Source organism: Scyliorhinus canicula, chromosome 7 (genome assembly GCF_902713615.1).
Source record: "Scyliorhinus canicula chromosome 7, sScyCan1.1, whole genome shotgun sequence".
Taxonomy (NCBI): Eukaryota; Metazoa; Chordata; class Chondrichthyes; order Carcharhiniformes; family Scyliorhinidae; genus Scyliorhinus; species Scyliorhinus canicula.
Window position 1 is genome coordinate 57,362,109 of NC_052152.1, and position 22,984 is coordinate 57,385,092.

The window sequence follows — 22,984 nt, forward strand, 5'->3', positions numbered from 1 at the left end:
TGTAAAGCTGCTGAGTGTTATTGTGGCTGTAGTGGGCCACGTGTTTGCCTGTGGTGTAGTGGAGGAATTAATGATCGTGCGGGACCCTCCCATGTCCCAGAGTAATTCTATGGGCTTTCCCCGAATTTTCGCCATGACTACCGGTCGTCCGGATCGGTCCCAGAGGGTGTCACAGACCCAAGTGGGGGAGCCCGAACACTGTCAGCCCGTTCCGTCCACATTGGTCTGTCCTGACTGCGTCCCTATACTGTGGATAGGCTTCGCTTTGTTCCTGTTCAGAGTGCCTGTCTGCTGCCCTCTCTGAGAATTCTGCGGGGCGTTGCATTCCCTAGCAAAATGCCCTAACTGTCCGCAGTTAAAACATTCCTGTGACTTCTGTGGGGTGCTGTTCTTTCCCTCATTTACCCATGCAGGGTTTTGGTGTGCTCTCACTGCCTGAATATCTGCTGCAGCCTGAGCTTCTTCGGGGTTCTTAAATGTTGCCTTGCCGTGGACAGATTGCTCCCAAGTGCGGGACAATCTTTTCAATATCCATTTTTCATTATGGGCCTCTTCTGAGGGGTCGTAATTGGAGTAGACATTCTGTCCTGTATCTGTGGCGTGGGAGATGATAGTGCGGGTCCATTTAACCATGTTATCTCGGGTCAAATGTGCGCGGTCTAAATCACCGAAAACTGCAGTGAAGTGAATCCACAGCCTTCCTGCGAATGCTGTGGGATGCTCGGTCCTTTTCTGCCTACACTTATTTAGGCCTTCGACTGGGTCTCCTCTGTTGTACCCTATCGCGTCTAAAATAGCTGTATGCATCTCTTCGAGGGTGCCTCCTCCAACGTTCTGTGGGTCGGGGAGGGCTGCTACAACTGATGAGTCTAAACTCAAAACTGTGAGCTTAACCTGCTCTCGCTCATCCAGGCCGTACATGGTCGCCGGCTGCTTCACTCTTGCGAAGAATTGGTGGGGGTCTGTAGTGGGGAGGAACGGGCGATTTTCTCACACGCGTCCCTTAGTTGTGTCACGGTTAAGGGGGTGGTGTAAGTGATCTCGGGTGCGCCTTCTGTGGTTGCTTTTTGTTGGGTGGTGACTGGGTTCATTGGTGCTGGGGCTATCTGATCTGTGGAGGGTTGGGGTGCTTTCCTTTTCTGCTGTGCTGCTAGCGCATATGTTCCCTGAACATATCGCTGCGCTGTCTCGCTTAACTCTTGCTAATCTGGTGCATTCTCTTCCTCTAATTGCGTTCCAAAGGTTTCTTGGTAGCCATTCTGCACAGAAAGCAGAGATTGCAGCTCCGCAATCTGCTTCCTACACTTTGCATGGTCCACTGTGCTTTGCCTTTGCTCAGTGGTGGCAGCATGGCGTGCCCTTAAAGCTGCCTTTAGGTCGCTACACTGCTTTTTCAGTGTCTCTACCTGTTTTTCTGATTCTTCTCTGATCAAGACTGCACGCTGCACATCTTGATAGGCTTTTTCGGACTGAACTTGAGAGCTGCTCAGATGGGCTAGACAAGACTGATGTGCCCTCTTGGCATCATCCACCTCTCTATCCTTATCTGCCAGTCGTTGCCTTAATCCTAAATTCTCCTTTTCGATGTCCCTGACATCCACTTTGCTCATTCTGTTTTTCTCCTCTAAATCTGCTCGGAGCGTCCTGACGACCTCCTCTGTGCCTCGCAATTGTGCCAAGCAGGACACAATTGCCATCGGCTTACGTGCTTTACTCAAACCTTTCTTATGAATTTCAGACAGCTTCTCCCACCAAGTATGCCCTATACTCCCGGGACCTGTCTCCTCATTCAAACAAAACTCACTCCAAAGGGGCCATCGTTTCCCTTTGAGGTACATCCTGAGTTACAGCTCCCAAACGGGGCAATGACCTACTCTGCTGCTGTTGGTCGCTGCGACCACGAACTGCTTGAGGTTCATGAGGCGTTCCATTGCCTGCATGGCCATTTCTTTTTCTCCTATGCTCTCTTAAATTTGGAACGAGGGATAATAAGGCAATGCTATAAAATACGGGTACGGCTTTCGCTATGTTCCGAATTATAAACTCCTGACAGTTTGTCGCAACAAAAATCTCTCGGTTTTACCTTACAACCCTGTTAGCTACGCATGCAAAAACACACTTCCGAATTATGAGGATTGATTTGAACTACTTGAACACTTGTGGTTTCGCCTTTTCCCAATTGGATTTCAGATTCAAATTTCTGGGTTCTCTCAGAGTGGGCGGGGGGGGGGGGGGGGGGGGGGGGGGGGGGGGGGGGGGGGCACTTCTAGTCGAGCCCCGGCGGAGTCGCCACTAAATGTTGCTCTTATAGGGATTATTGTTAATCTTATAGGGATTAAGGGTTATGGTGTTCGGGCCGGAAAGTGGAGCTGAGTCCACAAAAGATCAGCCATGATCTCATTGAATGGCGGAGCAGGCTCGAGGGGCCAGATGGCCTACTCCTGCTCCTAGTTCTTATGTTCTTATGCTCGTTCTGGGTGAGTGTCCTTTACACTCAATTTGGCTCTGTTTCATTCCTTAGCTCTAGAGTCGCCAGGTATCGTTAAGATACCGCCACAAGTTTCAAGTTCAAGTTCAGACCAATAACTCAATACACCAGTTAGTAAGTTCAAACAAGACACGTTTATTATAATACAGTAATCTACTAATCATGCATATAAAACTACAAGACAGGCCAATACTTATCTGGAATAAGGAAGCTGCTGGATCAGGGAACAACGGCCTCTAGCTTTGTCCTGGATCCGCAGGCTTCCAGTCGGCGTGGACTAAAGGGGTCAGGAGTGTCTACTCTCGTAGCGTGCGTTGTGTGACACTTACTTGGTGACGGCTGATGTCCAGGCCTCTTCTCTCCGTGGTCAAATTCGAGATCTGCTACAAAGGTGTTCTTGTTGGGAGGGCCGGCTGAAAGAGCTGGTCAAGGAGAGGCTGGCAGAGAGAGAGAGCTGGGGTCGGGGTCTCTGTCTTATACCTCTCCCAGGGTCTCACGCCCACCTGGGCGGACCCTCTATACACTCGCAATCGATTGGGTCTCTTCCCAATCGATTGATTTGAATTTCCCAATAACGGGGCAGTCCCTCGATCATTGGGCGGTTCTTGGAACTTATTGTTTTGGACTTCTCTTGGCGCCGAGAAGCCTGGCCTTCTATTCAATGTATCGATTTGAGTTAACTTGTTTCCATTGTACCTGGGAATCGCCCGGTATCGCCTCATTAGTATGCTAACTTGTTTTGTTTCACAGTGCTGTCTGGTTTCTGCAGCAGTCAGAATACACAAGTGCTTTTGCAAGCTGCTTGCTTTTGCAACATGTCCATTTTCCCTGCATTCCTTGTAATCTTCCATTTTGAGTTGGGCAGTGGCCACCCCAGGTGGCTACACCCTTTAATGTCCAAAAAGTTAAGTCGGATTACTAGGTTGCGAGCATGGGATGGAGGCATGGGCTGAAGTGGGGTGGTCTTTCCGAGAGCCAGTTCAGACTCGATGGGCCAAATGGCCCCCTTCTGCACTGTAAATTCTGTGATTCTATGAAAGAGATTGAGATGGGGCCTGGTGAGAGTCATGCCATTGCCATGCAGTTTGGTCAGAGCAGAAAGTAAAATGTTGTTACAAATGGAAGACTTTATAAGATGGCTATGTTTTAAATTGTCTCTTTTAAAATGTGCCCATGTGGTCTGATTGTCATGGGAATGGAGATCAGGTCAAAACTTATTGAATGTAAGATGCAGATTTTACGGTCTGGACACAAAGGAGGAGGCACCTGGTCTTGTCACATGCAAACTGACAAACCTTGTCAGGGAAAGTTGGGGAAAATGACTGAAAATAGGTGCTCCTTTGCCAAGGGTGGCTTTTATGTTAACCACCAAACAGAGTGCTGGTGAGGATGTATTTCCTGTTTGAAGAGACGAGGTGCGCGGAAATTTAAAGACCAAGGAGTTACCAGAGAGTGTCTTGCTTCTGGAATTCCATTCAATTATGTTCAGAAAATTGAGTAAAGGTGCTTTTTAAAAAGGGTACTGGAAGATTCACTGTGACGGGACAAGGGGAAGAGATGCTGTTAAAGTTATGAAACTGGCTCTTCAGAGATCAGGGCGCCCTTTGAAAGGGTACCCCGATCTCTAAGTGAGTTTGAGGGTTCCCACACAACCCCTCACCCATTGACAATACTACTCCCACACACACACATGGACATTACTCCCCTTCCAAGATCCCCCTCACCCACATTTCATGGCATGGCTCCCTCTCAGGTCCTGACCCTTGGCAGTAGCAACCTGGCACTTGGGCACCCTGGCACTGCCAGGATATCAGGTTGGTACTGCCAGAGTGCCAGGTTGGCACAGCCATGACGCCCGGGTGCCAGGGATAGTTCCAGGGTACTGGGATAGTTCCAGGGGACTGCCCTGCCCCCGACCACCCAGAATGCTCCAACGGCCTCTGAGACTGGGCAGAGTGGCCATCATGCCTGGTCTCCACTTGGTCACAGTATGCTCCACCCTTCTGCAATGCTCCAGTCCTCTTAAGCAGAAGTCTCACGGGCACAGATTACTGCGAATATTGGCAAGCAAAGCCTGGGCTCCATAGCTGCGGGTGGGGGGGGGGGGGGGGGGGGGGGGGGGGGGGGGGGGGGTGAGCAGGAAGCTTAAAATAAAATGTGCAAAGCCCTCAGAAAATGGCGTGCGTGTTGGGGGGTGGCTGCATGGGCCAAGGGCAGTAACGGGGAGCGACCTGGTGCCAAACCCATGTACTCGGGTGTTTCCACTGGGATCAGGGTGGCCTGGCTCAAACCGCCATTTCTGCAGTTGTCTTTTACACGCACCCCTTTGGTGCTCCTTACAGGCACCTGTCTGCTTACTCTGCTGAATGCTGCCTGTGTCCTTTGAATACTCAGGGAGCCTCTGGGCATCTGGGAGCCACTCCAGGCTGCCCCTTTCGATACCTTCATACCCCGGATATTCCATCAAGGGGATGGGAGTGGCCAGATTCAATCAGGGGCCCACCAGGTCTTGGCACTCCTGAGATACCCTGCCCCATTGTAGAGGATGCAGGAGATCAGATTAGCTCACTCCAACCAGAGGACACCTGCACCGTGGCTTTTGGCGCACTCCCTGGATATCTTCTCTTCTCAGGGCAGAGGCCTCACCAGTGACCACCTCCCCTCCGGGTCTCCTGGTTAGACTGGCACCGCTGACTGCCTCTGCCACCACCTCCCAGGCGCTATTTAGGAGGGCAGGCTTGAGTTTGCAGCCCTCACTGGGGAAGTGAGTGTCCCTCCATACCTCACTGGCATAGAGCTGTGGGTCCAGTTCGGACTCCCAAATTCAGGGGTCTTGTGCTCTTGAGCTATCTTCGCAGCTGCAGCAAGTGTGTGGTAAGTGGAGCGTTTAAGAACAATTCAAGCTGCCAGGCTCTTTAGCGCCCACTCCGGCCCCAGCGGTTAGGACACCTGCTGGGCCAGGAATTGCTGTGAATTTGCACCAGCAAAGTGCTGGCCCTTTTTCATGCCCTGACTCGCTTCCTGAATTGCGTCCCCAATGGAAATGTGAATCGCAACAGGGGACCCAGTACTAATTCGTGCTCTGGGTGATGCCTCATCAGTCAAACCCCCAATAAAGCACTAATATGGAAAAAGACATTAATTGAATAAATCAAACAAAGGTGCCAGAGAGACAGGGAACTTTCCCGAATTCTCAAAAATCCCAATACATTACCTGAATTTCAATAGCAGGTGACAGTGTGGAGAGAGTAACCAACTGTGAATGAAGGAAAGCTATCTGATAAAACTGAAACTAAACATATGCTGTAAAAGTGAAAATAAAATAAGGTTGAAAGATGCTTATGGAAGAACTGAATTATAAGAATTGAAACTCTTGAAGCTGCGTAGAAACCCTTGAAAACGCATGAGACTTTAAAGTCGTCAATGAACCAAATTGTACAAGATCTGAAATTACAAAATTTTGAGGTGTCACAGAGGTACAAATAAGAAAATACAGAGTTGGAGAAAATGGTTGGACATTTGGAAGAAAACATAGAACAACATTACTGGTGCAATTTAGCGGAAATGAAATCCTGTGCCGAGTTTATGTGTCATTTCTGCATTGGTCTTGTTGAAGATTTGTGACTCCTCCTCCCTCTCAAACGTAACATCTAATTCAATCATGTTACAATCACTATTTGCAAAGATGCTCCCTTACTTCTGTCTCATTACTCTTCGCACAATCTAGCGTGGCTGGGCTTGTCAGAGCTTTGTCTGTTACTTGTCAGGATAAATAATCTCTATTATTTTTCTGAGTATTCTATTTTTGTTGATAGCATGTTCCAGATCGGTTATATCATCCTGGTGAAATTACAGATCGTACAATATTGAACACAACTTCACCATCAGGGCCTGCAAGCCGCTATATCCTGGATAGCCTCAAGGTAGACAACCAAAATCAGCACTTACTCGTTTTAATGCAGTTAAAAAGGCTCACTAAATTATTGATATACACTTCTGCAATCATAATTGTAATATTCTAGACAGGAAATGTGTACCAGGAATTCTACAAGGACTGTGACCTGATGATTGGGACAGTGATAAACGCCTGGGGACGGAAGGTGGTCCTCTGTGACTGTGATGAATTCACAAAAGAGTATTACCAGCATAAATATGGCGTTGGTGAGTCAATATATTTGTTTTCATTTCTTTGTTTTTGTTTGTCTTTCTATTATAGGTTATCTAGGATTGCAACAGGATCAATTGGGCCAGAGGGTTGATGAATTGCAGATGGAGTTTAATTTGAATAAATGTTAGGTGTTGCATTTTGATAGATCGTTCATAGCTCCTTGAAGGTGGAGTCACAAGTGGACAGGGTGGTCAAGAAGGCATTCGGCATGCTTGGTTTCATTGGTCAGAACATTGAATACAGGAGTTGGGACATCCTGTTGGGCCACACTTGGAATACTGTGTACAATTCTGGTCACCCTAATATAGAAAGGATATTATTAAACATGAAAGAGTGCAGAAAAGATTTACAAGAATGCTACCAGGACTTGATGGTTTGAGTTATAAGGAGGGGCTGGATAGAATGGGATTTTTATCCCTGGAGCAGAGGAGGCTGAGGGGGTGATCTTATAGAGGTCTATAAAATAATGAGGGGCATGGATATGGTAGATGTTCAAAATCTTTTCCCAATGGTAGAAGAGTTTAAAACTAGATGGCATAATTTTAAGGTGAAAGGAGAGAGACACAAAAAGGCCCAGAAGGGCAATTGTTTCACACAGAGGGTGGTGAGTGTCTGGAACAAGCTGGCAGAGGCAGTAGTAGACGCGGGTACAATTTTGTCTTTTAAAAAGCATTTAGACAGTTATATGGGAAAGCTGGGTAAAGAAGGTTATGGGCCAAATGCGGGCAATTGGGACAGCTTATTGGTAAAAACTGGGCAGCACGGACAAGTTGGGTCGAAGGGCCTCTTTCCATGCAGTAAACCTCTATGATTCTATAATTATCCATGTCTCGCCCACTGAGAAGATGTTGGCAGGCAACTTATTTTAACAACATAATTTTTATTTCCTCATTTGACTGTGATTGTTACATAACTTATTCAACAAAGTTTGTGTATCTGTCCTATAATATAGATGTATCATAGCTAAAAAATAATGGGCAGAATTTTCCGCGCAACCCATGGCAGCAGGGGTGGCTTGCCCTTGACTGGCGGCGGGATCTTCTGATCTCGCCATTGTCAACAGGATTTACTGTTGGATACACCCCTCGTCACCGGGAAACCCATAGCTGGGGTGTGCCGATGGTTGGACTGGAAGATCCTGTGTGAATGATTGGAAAATTCTAGCCAATATTTTTAGATATTAGTTGTCGTAAAGCCATCTTGGTACAGAAGGAGTCCATTTGGTCCATTAAATCTATACCATAAGAAATAGCTTTCCTTAATAAGGTATTAGCTTATAATATAAAAGTCCAGAAAATTGTAGCATGAGAAGAGGCCAGTTGTCCTCTTAGTACATTGGGCGAATAGACATCAAAGCATTTTGTCTGTTCTTAAATTTGTCTGGGGAATGGGATAAAGGAATGCCGTGTCTTTTAAAGCACTGCGAGGTGGAGTTGTCATTCTAGACCAGGCATTGTCAAACTTGGGGGCACGACCCGCGGGTGGGTCGCAGGTGGGTGTCAGGAGGTTTGAGGAGCCGTCCGTCGCGGCGCTCCCGGTCGCTCAAATCCGCATGCAACAGCTGCAGCAGCCATCTTTTAACTATGCCGGCTGTAAGCGGCCTTCATAATGACCACGAACATATTTTAAAAATTCAGCCGCACTACGCATGCGTGCCCGATCATCGGTGCGCATGCGCAAAACTATGCGCATGCATACCGATGATCGGGCACACATGCGCAGTGTGGCCACATTTTTTATTATACGGTCGCAGCCTTTTTTTAAACAAGATCGGTGGGGCTAAAGGGACCAAAGCGACAAAGGAACCATTGGGGCCAAAGGGACCCAAAACTATTTCCTCCATTTTTGTCAGCAACAAACAAGGTAAGAGAAAATGGTGGGTCGAGCAGGTCAGCCGGCGTGGGCCGCAAAGGTCGGCCGGCGTGGGTCGCAAAGGTTGGCTGGTTGGTAAAAATGAGGAAGAAAAGTTTGAAAAACTCTTCTGGATCAATGGTTCCCAACCTTTTCAGTACCACAGCACACTTCAATGAGACAAACAATCCCACAGCACACCCACTCTTTTTCAGCTGAATTGATTGCTCACGAACGCCCCACAATGTAGTCGTAAACCGACAGTGGCCAATTACATACAAGGCGCATGACATAAGTTCGACGCAGTTCAGCAATCCGCTGGAAACAAAGTGTTTCCTCATTGCGCAGCGACTCATTCTGCGTACTCAGTTTAAATCAGCATTTTGACTGAACTTCAGTTTAATTCAATGACGTTATGTTCAGTGCAGCAATAATTCCAGTTAAAATGTTAATAGATATTAGACATCAAAATATACCAGTCAATGCCAACCAGAAAACAAGACAAAACATAAGCAAGATTAAAAACTTTGATAACATGTTTCTTTTTCAGCAATTCTCATGTTCTGTACTACTAAACAATTGTTAATATTCATAATTAATTAGCCTGATTGATCCACCTGAGCCAGAAATCGGAATGCTCACCCGTGCCCTGTTTGGAAGCCTGAGATCTCTCACTTTCAGTATCAGCATTCCCCATCAACACCCGCCACCCATACCCAACTGTAACTTTATTCCAGAGACATTTTCCTTGGGACTTGGAAACCTCGAGCTCCCGTCCAAGTTCTTGTTCCTGCATAATAAGTTGATCAAGTGATGGCCCCGTCAAATTCTCATGAAACACAGGAGTTAAAATGGGGTGGGGTGGAGAAATGAGGAACTGGTGGATAATTCCTGGTATATTATTGGAATATATTTATGTGGCTAGGAATTCCTGTTATCATTCATTGTACATATTGTAGTGTTGCTTTAATATCTCTACTCATCCCATCCTGTATTACATGGTGCATTTACTATCTGATTTCTTTATGTAAAAAGTCCCATCAATCTCAAAATCAATGGAAGCGTTTTCTTTGTGCAATAAAACGATTGATTTCTCTACGTGAGCTGTACTGGATATAAGTCAGAATATGCCTATATGAGCATTGCACCATCCAGCTTCCCCTCCCCCAAAGCCCTCAACATCACACACATACAGACCATTGCACCTGAAACTGCCATTGTTCATATTGCATCTGAATATTTGATTAAACGTCCTGTTTCGTTTACAGTCACAATTACCTAAAATTTACAATTACCTACGGAAATGTACTAACCCTGACACACATACAATAGCTGAAATTAACAGAGGTTCTGACCGGACATCAATGCAAACATTAAAGTGGATATAGCCTCTAACAGAGACTACTAGCATCCTTTTAAGTTAAAAGGTCTGGAGGGTTTATTGCTATGCTAACTGATGGGGGCGCTCATGCCCAGCAGCTGTTGGAAGAAAATGGATTTTGAATACAGAATTCAAAAGCAGCAGCTACAGCTCGAGTCAGGCAGTCGCTGAGACCAACAGTTCGGTCATGTCGGGTGGCTTTATGTAAGGGCCCGGCGTGGGAGTGCAGGTGGCCAAAGCACACGCACACCTTTCTCACGGCACCACTGTTCTAGGCTGTCTTTGATTTTGTCTGTGGGAGGGTCTCTGATTTGGTTCTTCGGCTTTAGGTTTTAATTGTGATTGAGATCAAGTTGGGTACAGTTAATCTGAGAATTATATTTGTTTGTGCTATAATCCAGGTGAGGGAATGGCCCTGCTGGCCATTGACATTGACTCTAGACCTCATGGAGTGTCATGGTGGAAAGTCAAAAATGAACAAGGCAACCTCCAGCTGATTACTGTTAAGTCTATTGTTTACATTATTGTTTAGAGATGCAGGTGAAGGACATTGTTTAATTCAATGCTTTGATCATGTATCAATAAGGGATAGCTGGAACACTGGTGTTGGAGGAGAGGCCTGAGACTGAACAAAATCAATGAACCGCTTGGTAAAGAAAAGCTCTGTGGCTTGGTTTTGACTTCACTAACTGGCTTGGATTTTATAATAATTACCACCTACCACTCTCTCTCAGCTGAAGAATCAATACTCCTCCACATTGAATACCACTTGGAAGAAGCAAGGGTACAATGTCCATCACCAATTGTGACTCGGCAGCACCACTACGAACTGAACTGGCTAAGTCCTGAAGGGCATATCTGTCAGATTTGCCTGCGGCAGGTAGTAAGAAAACCAACAAGTGGGAAAACCTACTTTACCCCGCCCTCACCAATCCATCTATTGTAGATACATCCATTTATGACTATTTTTTTAAATATAAATTTAGATTACCCAATTATTTTTTCCAATTAAGGGGCAATTTAGCGTGGCCAATCCACCTACTCTGCACATTTTTGGGTTGTGGGGGTGAAACCCACGCAGACACGGGGAGAATGTGCAAACTCCACATGGACAGTGACCCAGAGCCGGGATCGAACCTGGGACCTCAGTGCCGTGAGGCGGTTGTGCTAACCACTAGGCCACCGTGCTGCCCTCATTTATGACTATTTTTAAGAGTGGCCATTACATAGCTCTTGTGGGAACAAAGTCCTGACTTCACACTGAGAGCACCATCCATCATGTGGTATTCCCCTACCACCGTGCGAAACGTGATAGATTTAGAAGAGATCTAGTAGCTCCAAACTGATCATCCATGAGGTGCTGTGGGCAACATGATAGTATTCAGCCCTAAATAATGATAAAAGCAAAATTCTGTGGATGCTGGAAATCCGAAATAAATAAACACAATGCTGGAAAATCTCTGCAGGTCTGGCAGCATCTGTGGCGAGAGAAAGAGTTCACGTTTTGAGTATGTATGACTCTTCTTCAGACTGCTTCCTCAATGGCCTTTCCTCTATTATAAGGTCAAAAGTAGGGGTATTTGCTGATTGTTGCACAATGCTCAGTACTATTCATGATTCCTCAGATAATGAACCAGTTCTTGCCCACATAAAACAATACCTGGAGAACATTTAGACCGAGATTTTCACTATTATGAGGAGGCTGTCCATTGTGTCAAAGATCCCAGAACCGGCCAGAAATTCTAAGTCCCACCGCGAACACTGCATTTCCTGTTTTCATGGGGTTCAGGACTGGAGAAGGCTGGTGTTAACACGTTCAAACTTTATGGAGATAAAGGGTGGAATTTGTGAGGCTAACTGTGGTGGAGGGTGAGTTTTGGGGCATGTTTGCCATTGTACAGCAGTTGGGAAATCATGCCTTATTTCGCACTCAGTAGTTCATTAAATATCCATCAGCAATTAGTTCTCCAAATCGCATGGTGGGGTGGGCACTGATTCCACCCCGCCCTTACCTAATGGGGTTGACTGCTGAGGCGCCATATTTAAACGGCACCCAAACAAACATATTTACTCTCTCCAGCCCAGTTTGTCGAGGAGACATCTCGATATGGCTGCATCCAAGTGGAAAGCTGCACTGAGGTTCAGTTATGACTCCCTTGAGGCCCTCATCAATGAGTCCACCAACACCATGATGTCCTTTACCCCAGGGATAGCTCCAGGAAGCCCACCAGACTCATCTCCCTGGCCTGTGAGATTGCAAGAGAAGGCAGCTGACCCACCCGAGAAATGTTGTTCCGCCAGACAATTGGAGGGACCGGATCACTGACATTGGGAGGGATGAAGCTGTCTGAAAATAAAAGTGCATCTTTAAAGCACAAAGTTGTTGCACCGTTTGAAATAAAAATTGGAAACAATCTACATGGGAGGTGTCTCGGTCTGTATGGGAGGAGCCCAGCCGCCCAGGGCTGGACCCTGGGGCCCCCCTCAAACGACAGAGTCTCTGCATTGAAATAGATTCAGGGCGGAGGGAAAAAGAGGAAGTCTTCCTTGAAAAGGTGCAATTGGAGCCATTGCCATCTATTGCACTTCAACAAAAGACTGCAGGAGTCATTGGCTTCACAATAGAGCTCTCCATTTAACCTCAACAAGTTGCCAGAACACAAAATGAAGGCAACCATATGGGAAGCACAGTTGCTGCATATCTGCCCAATCATCAATGGAAGCCTCCAATGTGCTTTCTCCAATTGGGATGAATTGGGATGAAGGGCATCCAGTCATTGGTGAAGTACAAGTTGAGCTTAATCAGCACACACAATCATAGGGCCCAGTGTTCTCTAGCCCAGCTTCAAGAGGGGAGGCCTTGAATTCCCTCCCATTCTAATAGTTCGGTTTCCATCCGTCCCCTTCTGTGTCTGCGTATTAGACTCTTAACATGTAGGGCGGCATGGTGGCACAGTTGTTAGCACTGCTGCTTCATTCGCCGAGGACCCAGGTTCGATCACGGCCCTAGGTCACTGTCCGTGTGGAGTTTGCACCTTGTCCCCTTGTCTGCACGGGTTTCACCCCCGCAACCCAAAGATGTGTAGGTAGGTGGAGTGACCATACTAAAATTGCCCCTTGATTGGGAAAAAAAGAATTGGGCACTTTAAATTAAAAAGAAATAGATTCTAACATGTCAGACTCTAGCTTCCCCACTCTCAGTCTCCCTTCTGCCTACCATCGTCTCCCCCATTTTTCCAACCCCACCTTTGCCCATTGTCTCCTTTTCTTCATCCTCCCACCCCTCCCAACCTAACCACTGCACATTCTTACCTGTGTCTCCATCTTCTACCACCACTATGCCACCCCCTCCACCCACCCACCAGATGTACTGCTGGTCTCATATGTAGGTTTGAGGCCCACAGATGACACCCTCCCAGAGAATAGAAAAAGCCAGTGAGTAGGCCACTCTACACACGACAGTGTACCATCGCCGGTTCACTGGCATCAGTGAGAATCTGGAGCAGCGCTGCTGCAGGTAGGCTTTGAATGTTGCTCTGCGAGTTGCATGCCATTTATTTCAAAAAGTGATTCAAATTGGTCAAATTTCTCAGTGATGTATCACAAAATTGGGAGGGGGAATGAAGGGCGGGATTCTCTGACACCCCTGCCGGGTTGGAGAATCGGCGGGGGGGGGGGGGGCGGCGTGAATCCTGCCTCCGCCAGCTGCCAAATTCTCCGGCGCGGGTGTTTTGATGGGGGCGGGAATCGCACTGCGCCTGTCAGGGGCCGTTGGCAGCGCCCCCCCCCCCGGCGATTCTCCGGCCCGCGATGGGCCGAGTGGCAGCCCATTTTCGGCCGGTCCAGCCGGCGTAAATCACAACAGGTCCTTACCGGCGGGACCTGGCTCCACAGGCGGCCTGCAGAGTCCTGAGGGGGGGGGGGGTTCTGGCTCCGGTGGGTGCCCCCACGGTGACCTGGCCCGCGATCGGGGCCCACCGATCCGCGGGCGGGCCTATGCCGTGGGGGGGCAATCTTTCTCTCAGCAACGGCCGCTGTCAAAATCCGCCATGGCCGGTGCAGATAAGAACCCCCCTGCCCATGTGCTGCGTTGACACATCTGACATGGACTGCAGTGCTTCAAGGCAACTTCGCCAGCATCTTCTCAAGGGCAATTAAGTATGAGCAAAAAATGCTGGCCTTGCCAGCTGGTTAGCTTATTTGGCTAGCCGTCTAGCGTGTGGTTTCGATTAATGCCAACAACATGGGTTCAATTACCATTCTGGCTGGGTTAGTCTCTGGGCTTACCTCCTAGCGGCCCTGTGAGTGGAAGACAATCGCAAACCACCACTGACAAAAACTGCCACATTAAATACCTTGGGATGCAGAATCAACTGACAATGAGCCAAGGACTTGCTTTTGGGCAATATATACAGAGACTAGAACAGAATATGAAATATATCATGAGCATTGTGTTGTGACACCACATATTGTCTGGAATTCTCTGGGCGTTGCGATTCACTTTTCCCACCAGCGGGTTTCATGGCGGTGTGGGGTGGTGACAATGAGAAATCCCATTGACAAGCGGTGAGAAGAAAGAAACCTGCCGCTAGCGAACAGATTAGCTTGCAATGGTGTGTCCCAAGAATCCATTTTGGAATGATTACCTTTTTCAGTTTTTGTTGTGACTTAGACTAGAGCAGCATTATAAAGTTTGCATTTGATAGCAAAGTAGCAAATAGTGATGAGAATAGCTATGGATTTCGGAATGACATGCACAGGATGGTGTTCAATGTAGGGAATTATGAAATGATCCAATCTGGAAGAACTAATATGGCAAGGCAGCACGCTATTGATTGCATATTTAAAAATGTAGATAAGCAGAAAGAACTCCGTGTCCATATACAGAAATCCACAAAGTTGGGCAAATTGATCAGGTGGTTTAAAACACATGTAGGTTTCTTGTGTTTATAAACAGAGACATTGGGCGGGAGTTTATGGCCGTTACCTCTGGCAGGATCCTACTGGTTTCTCAGCGGCGAGGGATGCATTCAACAGGAAACCTTGTTGACAACGGCGGGCCAGAAGATCCCACTGCCAGCTATTGGCGAGCTGTCCTCCGCTTTTGATTTTTTATAAAAATATTTTATTGAAGCATTTGTAATTTTCACAGTTTAACACATTAACATTTCTTAAACAACCGCGCGGGCTGACACACACAAAATACCTAAAAAACAAAAAACAGTAAATAACGTCCCCTAGTACCCCAGCCCTATCCCCTAATTACCTGTATACTAAGTTCCCTGTCCTTTTCTAACTTTGCCATGCCTCCTGTTTCCCCCCCCCCCCCCCCCCCCCCCCCCTACTGCTGACGTTCAATTTTCCTTGAAGAAATTGATGAACGGCTGCCATTTCCAGGCGAATCCCTGTATTGATCCTCTCAGAGCGAACTTGATGTTTTTCTAGACTGAGAAACCCTGCCATATCGCTGACCACACTCCTGACTTTGGGGGCACCGAGTCCCTCCATCTCAGCAAAATCCATCTCCGGGGCACCAGGGAGGAGAAGGTCAGGACATGGGTCTCTTCTTCTCCCCACCCTGGCCCCGGATCTTCCGATATCCCAAATATTGCCAGTTCTGGAATCGGAGTTATCCTCCCTTCCAGGACTTCTGACATAACATCCGCAAACCACTGCCAGAATCCCCTCAATTTTGGACATGCCCAAAACATATGTACATTTGTTCACCGGGCTACCCCCACACCACCCACATCTATCCTCCACCTTCTCATAGAACCTGCTCATCCGGGCTACCGTCATGTGGGCCCTGTGGACCACCTTTAACTGGATCAAGCTAAATCTGGCACACAAGGCTTTTTCCCACAGTTCAATTTCAACTCTCCTCCCAGCTCCTCTTCCCACTTCCTCTTCACCTCCCTGATTGGGGCCCCTTCCCACTCCGTCAAGTCCTTGTATATCTCTGAAACCCTCCCCTCTCCAACCCCTGTTTTTGACATCACCTTATCCTGTATTCCCCTCATGTGGGGGTGAGGAAAGCTTGGAGCCTGCCTCAGTACAAAATCCTGCATCTGAAGGTACCGAAACCCATTCCCACGTGGCAGCTCGAACTCCTCTCCTCTGCTGTTGTTGAACAGGTCGTTAAGCAGGTGGGGAAAATCCTGCCAAAAGAATAAAAAAAGCAACAAAATCATGAAAAAACTATAAATTCCTGCTGATGTGTTGGGTAAGCTGGGTCTACGTGGACTGCATTTGATGCAGTGTAGAGAGAGACAGGCTTCCAACACTTGAAGAAATGCAACACGATTTTATTGAATAACTAACTATAATACATGCTTAACTGTGAGTTGACACTATGCTGACTTGACTGTAGACCTGAGGCTAACCTGACCAGATTATCTGACTACCACATGGTGTTTGTACTAGTTGCTGCTCACGAGCTCTGACTGTCTCAGAGGCTGGATCCCGAGAGAGCGGGAAAACTGCTGCCCTCTGGCTTTATAGTGGTCGTGTCCTGTCTGGTGATTGGTTGCTGTGTTCTGTGTGCTCACTGGCCATCCTGTGTGTCAATCACTGCCTGTCTGCACTCCATCATATACCTGGAAGTATATTTGACATCTTCCCCCTTTTTGTAAAAAATAATATGTGTTCAGGACAATAAATAATGAATATGTGTACAGGAACCTGACTATATACATAATATGCTAACTTATATACATGGGAAGGTGTCTAGTGCAGATAGAGGGCAGATAACACATGAGAAAAAAAAACCGATATGTACAGATGTGTAAACGATGAGATAACAAGGTAATGCAACATTCAGTCTATAAATTCAGTCTCTGTGGCGGGCGACGAATTCTGGTTGACCGAACGAGCATTTGGCTCTGTTGAGTCGGAGGCCATGCTCGTAGATCCTGTGGAACACCCGCTTCAGGTGACCGATGTGTTCTTGAGGAGTTGTGGACCAGATAATGACATCGTCGACATACACTTGCACCCCCTCGATGCCCTCCATCATTTGTTCCATTATGCGGTGGGACACCTCTGAAGCGGAGATTATGCCAAAGGGCATTCGGTTGTAACAGTAGCGACCGAACGGGGTATTGAATGTGCACAGCTTCGACTGGACACGCCCAGCTGTATTTGCCAAAACCCCTTGGAGGCGTCCAGCTTCGTGAAGAATTTGGCATGAGCCATCCCGCTGGTTAGCTCTTCTCGTTTAGGTATTGGGTAGTGTTCCCTCATGATGTTGCGGTTCACATCTTTGGGGTCGATACAGATTTGAAGTTCCCCTGACGGTTTCTTGACACAAACCATGGAGCTAACACAGTCCGTGGGTTCCGTGACCTTTGAAATGACACCCTGGTCCTGGAGCTCTTGCAGCTGTTGCTTGAGGCGGTCCTTGAGGGGTGCGGGCACCCGACGTGGTCCTTGAACCACAGGGGTGGCATTTGGCTTCAATAGGATTTTGTATTGGTATGGGAGTGTGCCCATACCTTCGAACACGCTATGGTATTGCGTTATGATGTCATCGAGTTGAGCCTGGAAGTTATCATCTGGCGAGGCTGTTGCCTGTGCGGACGGCATGGTGTGAACTCGCTGCACTAGGTTCAGGAGTTTGCAGGCCCGAGCACCGAGCAGGGAAGCTCTGTTGGTTCCCAGGATTTCATATTGCAGCATTGCTTTTAATGACCTATTGGACACCACAAGCTGGCATGAGCCACTGGCAGCGATGGCATTGCCATTGTAGTCAAAGAGCTGGCAGGCCGGTGGAAGAATGCTTGGTTTGACACGGATGGTGTCGAGGTCAGACTTTGAAATGAGGTTTGCTGAAGCGCCGGTGTCCAGCTTGAAACGTATGCGAGCATTGTTAACCGTAAGGGTGGCTCACCACTTGTTGTCCGGATCAATGCTCAGAATTGGGAGTTGTTTCACCATCGTTGAGAAAGGCAGCGCATGCTTGGTGATGATGCCCACCCGGAATGGGGAGTTGAGGCCCTCAGAGTCGGGATCTGGTAGACTGTCGGGGTTGGAGTCTGTCACGGGTTGCTGTACTGACCGGACGCTCCTGCACTGTGGCTGGGATCGCTGTGTGCTGGGCAGTGGAGCAGATCTGCAAAGGGCTGCGTAGTGGCCAAGCTTGCCACACTGGAGACAGCGTCGAGATTTTGCCGGACATTGCCGCTTTAAATGGGCGGAGCCACAATTGTAACACGTCATGACGCCGATGTCTGGACATTCCGTGCACCACCGCACATGTGCAGTGCGGTCGAACAACGTGCGCACTTGGGTGGGCTGGTCATCGGTCTCGCCGTCCCCTCGGTCGTGGTGCGCATGCGCTGGAGCCCGGGAAAAGCGCGCAAAATGGCCACTCTCATCCAGACTCAGGCCCTGTATTTGTTTGATGGCCTGCACCCGTTCTGCCTCGTGGGGGTTTTGCCTTGCCGTTTCTGCCGCCCTGATATGGGAGTACCGGTTGTTAGCGTGCTCGTGAAGGACGCAGGTTTCGATAGCGATGGTAAGGGTGAGCTGCTTAACTTTTAGGAGCTGCTGGCAAAGGGAATTGGAGTGGACCCCGAAAACGATCTGATCCCGGATCATGGAATCAGTTGTCGAGTCATAGTTGCATGACTGCGTGAGGATGCGGAGATGGGTTAAAAAGGACTGAAAAGGTTCATCCTTACCCTGAAGCCTCTGCTGGAAGATGTACCGTTCAAAGCTCTCATTGACCTCAATGTCGCAGTGGCTGTCGAACTTCAGCAGGACTGTTTTAAACTTTGTCTTCGCCTTCAGCAAATGTGAGGGAGTTGTAGATGTGAATAGTGTGGTCCCCGGCTGTAGAAAGGAATAGTGCTATCTTCCTGGCATCCGATGCGGCCTCGAGGTCGGTGGCTTCAAGATAGAGCTGGAACTTCTGCTTGAAAATCTTTCAGTTTGCACCGAGGTTGCCGGCAATGCGGGGCTGCGGAGGAGGGCGGACGCTTTCCATGTTACCGGATGGCTGATCGCTGATCAAAGGCAGACTATCTCAAGGTAGGTCTGTCAAACTTCAGTATTACTCACTGGTACCATGATGTGTTGGGTGAGCTGGGTCTACGTGGACTGCGTTTGATGCAGTGTAGAGAGAGACAGGCTTCCAACACTTGAAGAAATGCAACATGATTTTATTGAATAACTAACTATAATACATGCTTAACTGTGGGTTGACACTATGCTGACTTAACTGGAGACCTGAGTCTAACCTGACCAGACTATCTGACTACCACATGGTGTTTGCACTAGTTGCTGCTCACGAGCTTTGACTGTCTCAGACAGTGGATCCCAAGAGAGTGGGAAAACTGGTGCTCTCTGGCTTTATAGTGGTAGTGTCCTGTCTGGTGATTGGCTGCTGTGTTCTGTGTGCTTACTGGTCATCCTGTGTGTCAATCACTGCCTGTCTGCACTCCATATATACCTGGATGTATATTATGACACCTGATAAGCCTCGGCTGGAGTATTTTGCACAATTGTGTGCACCACACTTTAGGATAGATTTAAAGGCCATAAATTACTAGAGATGAGAGACTCCAATTATGAGGACAGACTAAAAATGTTAGGACTATTGTCCTTGGAACAAAGAATGGTAAAAGATGACCCAGATGAAGTTTTCAAACTAATGAGAATTGTTGCTAGAATAGATGAAAAAAGCTATTCCCGCTGGCGAAAGTATAATTAACCAAAGGTCACGGCATGGTACGAGGCGGCACGGTAGCACAGTAGTTAGCACTGTTGCTTCACAGCGCCAGGGACCCAGGTTCGATTCCCTGCTTGGGTTGCTGTCAGTGCGGAGTCTGCACCTTCTCCCCGTGTCTGCATGGGTTTCCTCCTGGTGCTCTGGTTTCCTCCCACAGTCCAAAGATGGCAGTTTAGATGGATTGTCCATGCTAAATTGCCCTTAGTGTCCAAGAAAGGTTAGTTGGGGTTACTGAGTTATGGGAAAAGGGTGGAGATGTGGCCTTAAGTAGGGTGCTCTTTCCAGGGTCGGTGCACACTCAATGGGCAGAATGGCCTCCTTCTGCATTGTAAATTCTATGGTTCTATGGTCATAAAATCATGGGAAGATACCTAGAGGAGAGATGAGAATTTTTTCCTCAGTTGTTGGAAGCTGGAATGTTCTACCTAAAAAGGCCATGGAAGCTGATTCCAGAAATAAGTTTAAAAGGGATTTGGACAGCTACTTGAGGATTATGAACTGAAAGCAGGCCTGTCTGCACTCCATATATACCTAGATGTATGTTATGACACTTGATAATTGGCCTCCAATTGGCCAACTTCTGTTTTGTAAGTTTCTATGATTCCAAGGTGCTAATGATGGTCCAACATGCATACTTGTACCCACTCCTGCCTCATTCTTTACCCCAGATTTAACTTAAACTATCTGATAGGAATAGAACGGGTTCAGGTTGGACACTTGTTTTATACCTCATCTGATTTTTCACTTTGCTGACCTCGATGGAGCATAAAATCGAGTAGGGTGTGAAGCTGAATCTGAAGTAAATATCAAATACAGATCAAAGAGCGGGTTGTAAATAGAAAGCCAGGCCTTATTCCACAAGGTGGGAAATTGTTTTGATTGCCCACTGAACTTCCCAGCAGCTGGGGCAAGGGAATGATGCTTAGAAGAAAGGAAGTGGAAAGTATTGGATGGGCGGCATGGTAACACAGTGGTGAGAACTGTTGCTTTGAGAACTGCTGTGTGCTCTGTTTCACAGTGACATGGCTCAGCCCCGCCTTATCGGACTCTGCCATGCAACCTGAAGGCTTCTCAATTCATCTGGCAGACCACACCGCGTCATCAGGCAAAGCAAAGGGTGGAGGGGTTTGCCTCATCAACTCCTCCTGGTGCTTAGATATGGTAACCCTGGTGATCTGGACCTGGAATACCTGACTGTGAAGTGCCGCCCATACTATCTTCCACGTGAGCTCACTTCAGCCATTATCACAGCGGTCCAAATCCCACCCCAGGCAGAAGTGAGGAAGGCGCTGGACGAACTGTACACAATTATAAACAACTACGAAACAGAACATCCGGAGGCTTTGTTCATCATGGCCGGTAACTTCAACAAGGCTAACCTCAAAGAGTGTACTGCCAAATTTCCACCAGCACATCTCCTATCCCACCATGGGGGACAACACTCTTGACCACTGCTACTCAAAAATCAAGGGTGCCTACCGTTCCATCCCTCGACCGCGCATTGAGAAATCAGACCATAAGGCGGTGCTCCTTCTCCTGGCATACAAGCAGAAACTCAAATAGGAGAATCCAGCTAAGAAGGTCGTGCAGTACAGGTCCGAGGAAACAGAAGAGCTCCTACATTACTGCTTAGAGACAGTCAACTCATCCATATTTAAGAACTCAGCGACCAACTTAAATGAGTATGCCACCACCGTCACAGACTTCATCAGCAAACCATGGTTCAATCGCGATTGACTCCCTACTGTAAGATAAGTCTGAGGCGTTCAAGTCAGGTGACCCTGACCTATACAAGAAATCCAGATACGACCGCCGCAAAGCCATCCGAGATGCCAAGAGAAACTATCAGACCAAGCTAGAGTTACAGACTAGCGTTGCAGACTCTCGGCGGTTGTGGCAAGGCCTAAATAGCATAACTGGCTACAAAGTGAAGCCGAGCAGTATCTCCAGGAGCAGCGCACCCCTCCCCGATGAACTCAAAGCATTCTATGCTCGGTTCAAGCAGGTAACCAACGATCCACTGTCGAGTGCCCCAGCAGCCCATAACACACTCATACCCACCATCACAGTTTTCAAAGTCAGATCGGCCTTCCTGAAAGTGAACCCTCGGAAGGCGACAGGTCTGGACGGAGTCCCTGGTCGTGCACTCAGAGCCTGCGTGGACTAACTGGCAGATGTGTTTGCGGACATCTTTAACCTGTCCCTATTCCGCTCCGAGGTCCCCACCTGCTTCAAGAAGATCACTATCATACCGATGTCAAAGAAGAACCAGGCAACGTGCCCCAATGACTACCGTCCAGTGGCCCTGACATCAGTCGTAATGAAGTGCTTCGAGAGGTTGGTCATGAAGTGCATCAACTCCATATTCCCAGAACGCCTTGATCCACTGTAATTTGCATACCGCCGCAACCGGTCCACAGCAGTCGCCATCTCCCTGGCCCTACACTCATCCCTAGAGCATCTTGACAACAAGGACTCCTACGTCAGACTCCTATTTATTGACTACAGCTCCGCCTTCAACACCATAATCTCAGCCAAGCTCATATCAAAGTTCAAAACCGATGACTTGGCTCCTCACTCTGCAACTGGATCATCGACTTTCTGACCCACAGACCACAATCAGTAAGAATGAACAACAACACACCTCCACAATAGTCCTCCATACCGGACCCCGCAAGGCTGCGTATTTAGCCCCCTACTATACTCCCTGTACACAGATGACTGCGTGGCAAAATTTGGTTCCAACTACATCTACAAGTTTGTTGTCGACCATAATGGGCCGGATCTCGAATAACGACGAGTCAGAATGCAGGAGGCAGATAGAGAACCCAGTGGAGTGGTGCAGCGACAACAATCTATTCCACAATGCCAGCAAAACTAAAGAGCTGGTCGTTGACTTCAGGAAGCAAAGTACCGTACACACCCCTTTCAGCATCAACGGGGCCGAGGTGGAGATGATTAGCAGTTTCAAATTCCTAGGGCTACACGTCAGCAAAACTCTGTTCTGGTTCACCCTCGTCGACACTACCACCAAGGAATCACAGTGGCACCTATTTTTCCTCAGGAAACTGAGGAAATTGAGCATGTCCACATTAACTCTAACCTACTGTTGTAGTATTAGGGGTATTACGGTACCCTAGACAATGCTGTAAGACCATTGGTATGGGAGGTACCTGACACTGCTGTATCATTGGTGAAGCCTGCCTGCTGGTTCCGCCCAGTAAGGTGGAGTATAAGAGCCCGTGCCTCCCCAGCAGTTGCATTCTGTACCTGCGCTGCTGGGGGAAACATCTAGTACAATAAAACCTTCAATTGTCATCCAATCTCACTTCTGGAGTCATTGATCGAGCATCAATTTATTGGACT

The 22,984-nt window shown here is 47.8% G+C and overlaps 1 protein-coding gene across 1 annotated transcript in view; it reads left to right on the forward strand.

Annotated features, from left to right (window-relative positions):
* efhc2 (EF-hand domain (C-terminal) containing 2) overlaps positions 1 to 22,984 on the forward strand; it is a 218,498-nt gene that overhangs the window by 100,629 nt on the left and 94,885 nt on the right. Inside the window, exons 6-7 of the mRNA XM_038802085.1 lie at positions 6,304 to 6,411; positions 6,511 to 6,649. Coding sequence (XP_038658013.1) covers positions 6,304 to 6,411; positions 6,511 to 6,649 — 247 coding nt within the window. The remainder of the gene's footprint in view (positions 1 to 6,303; positions 6,412 to 6,510; positions 6,650 to 22,984) is intronic.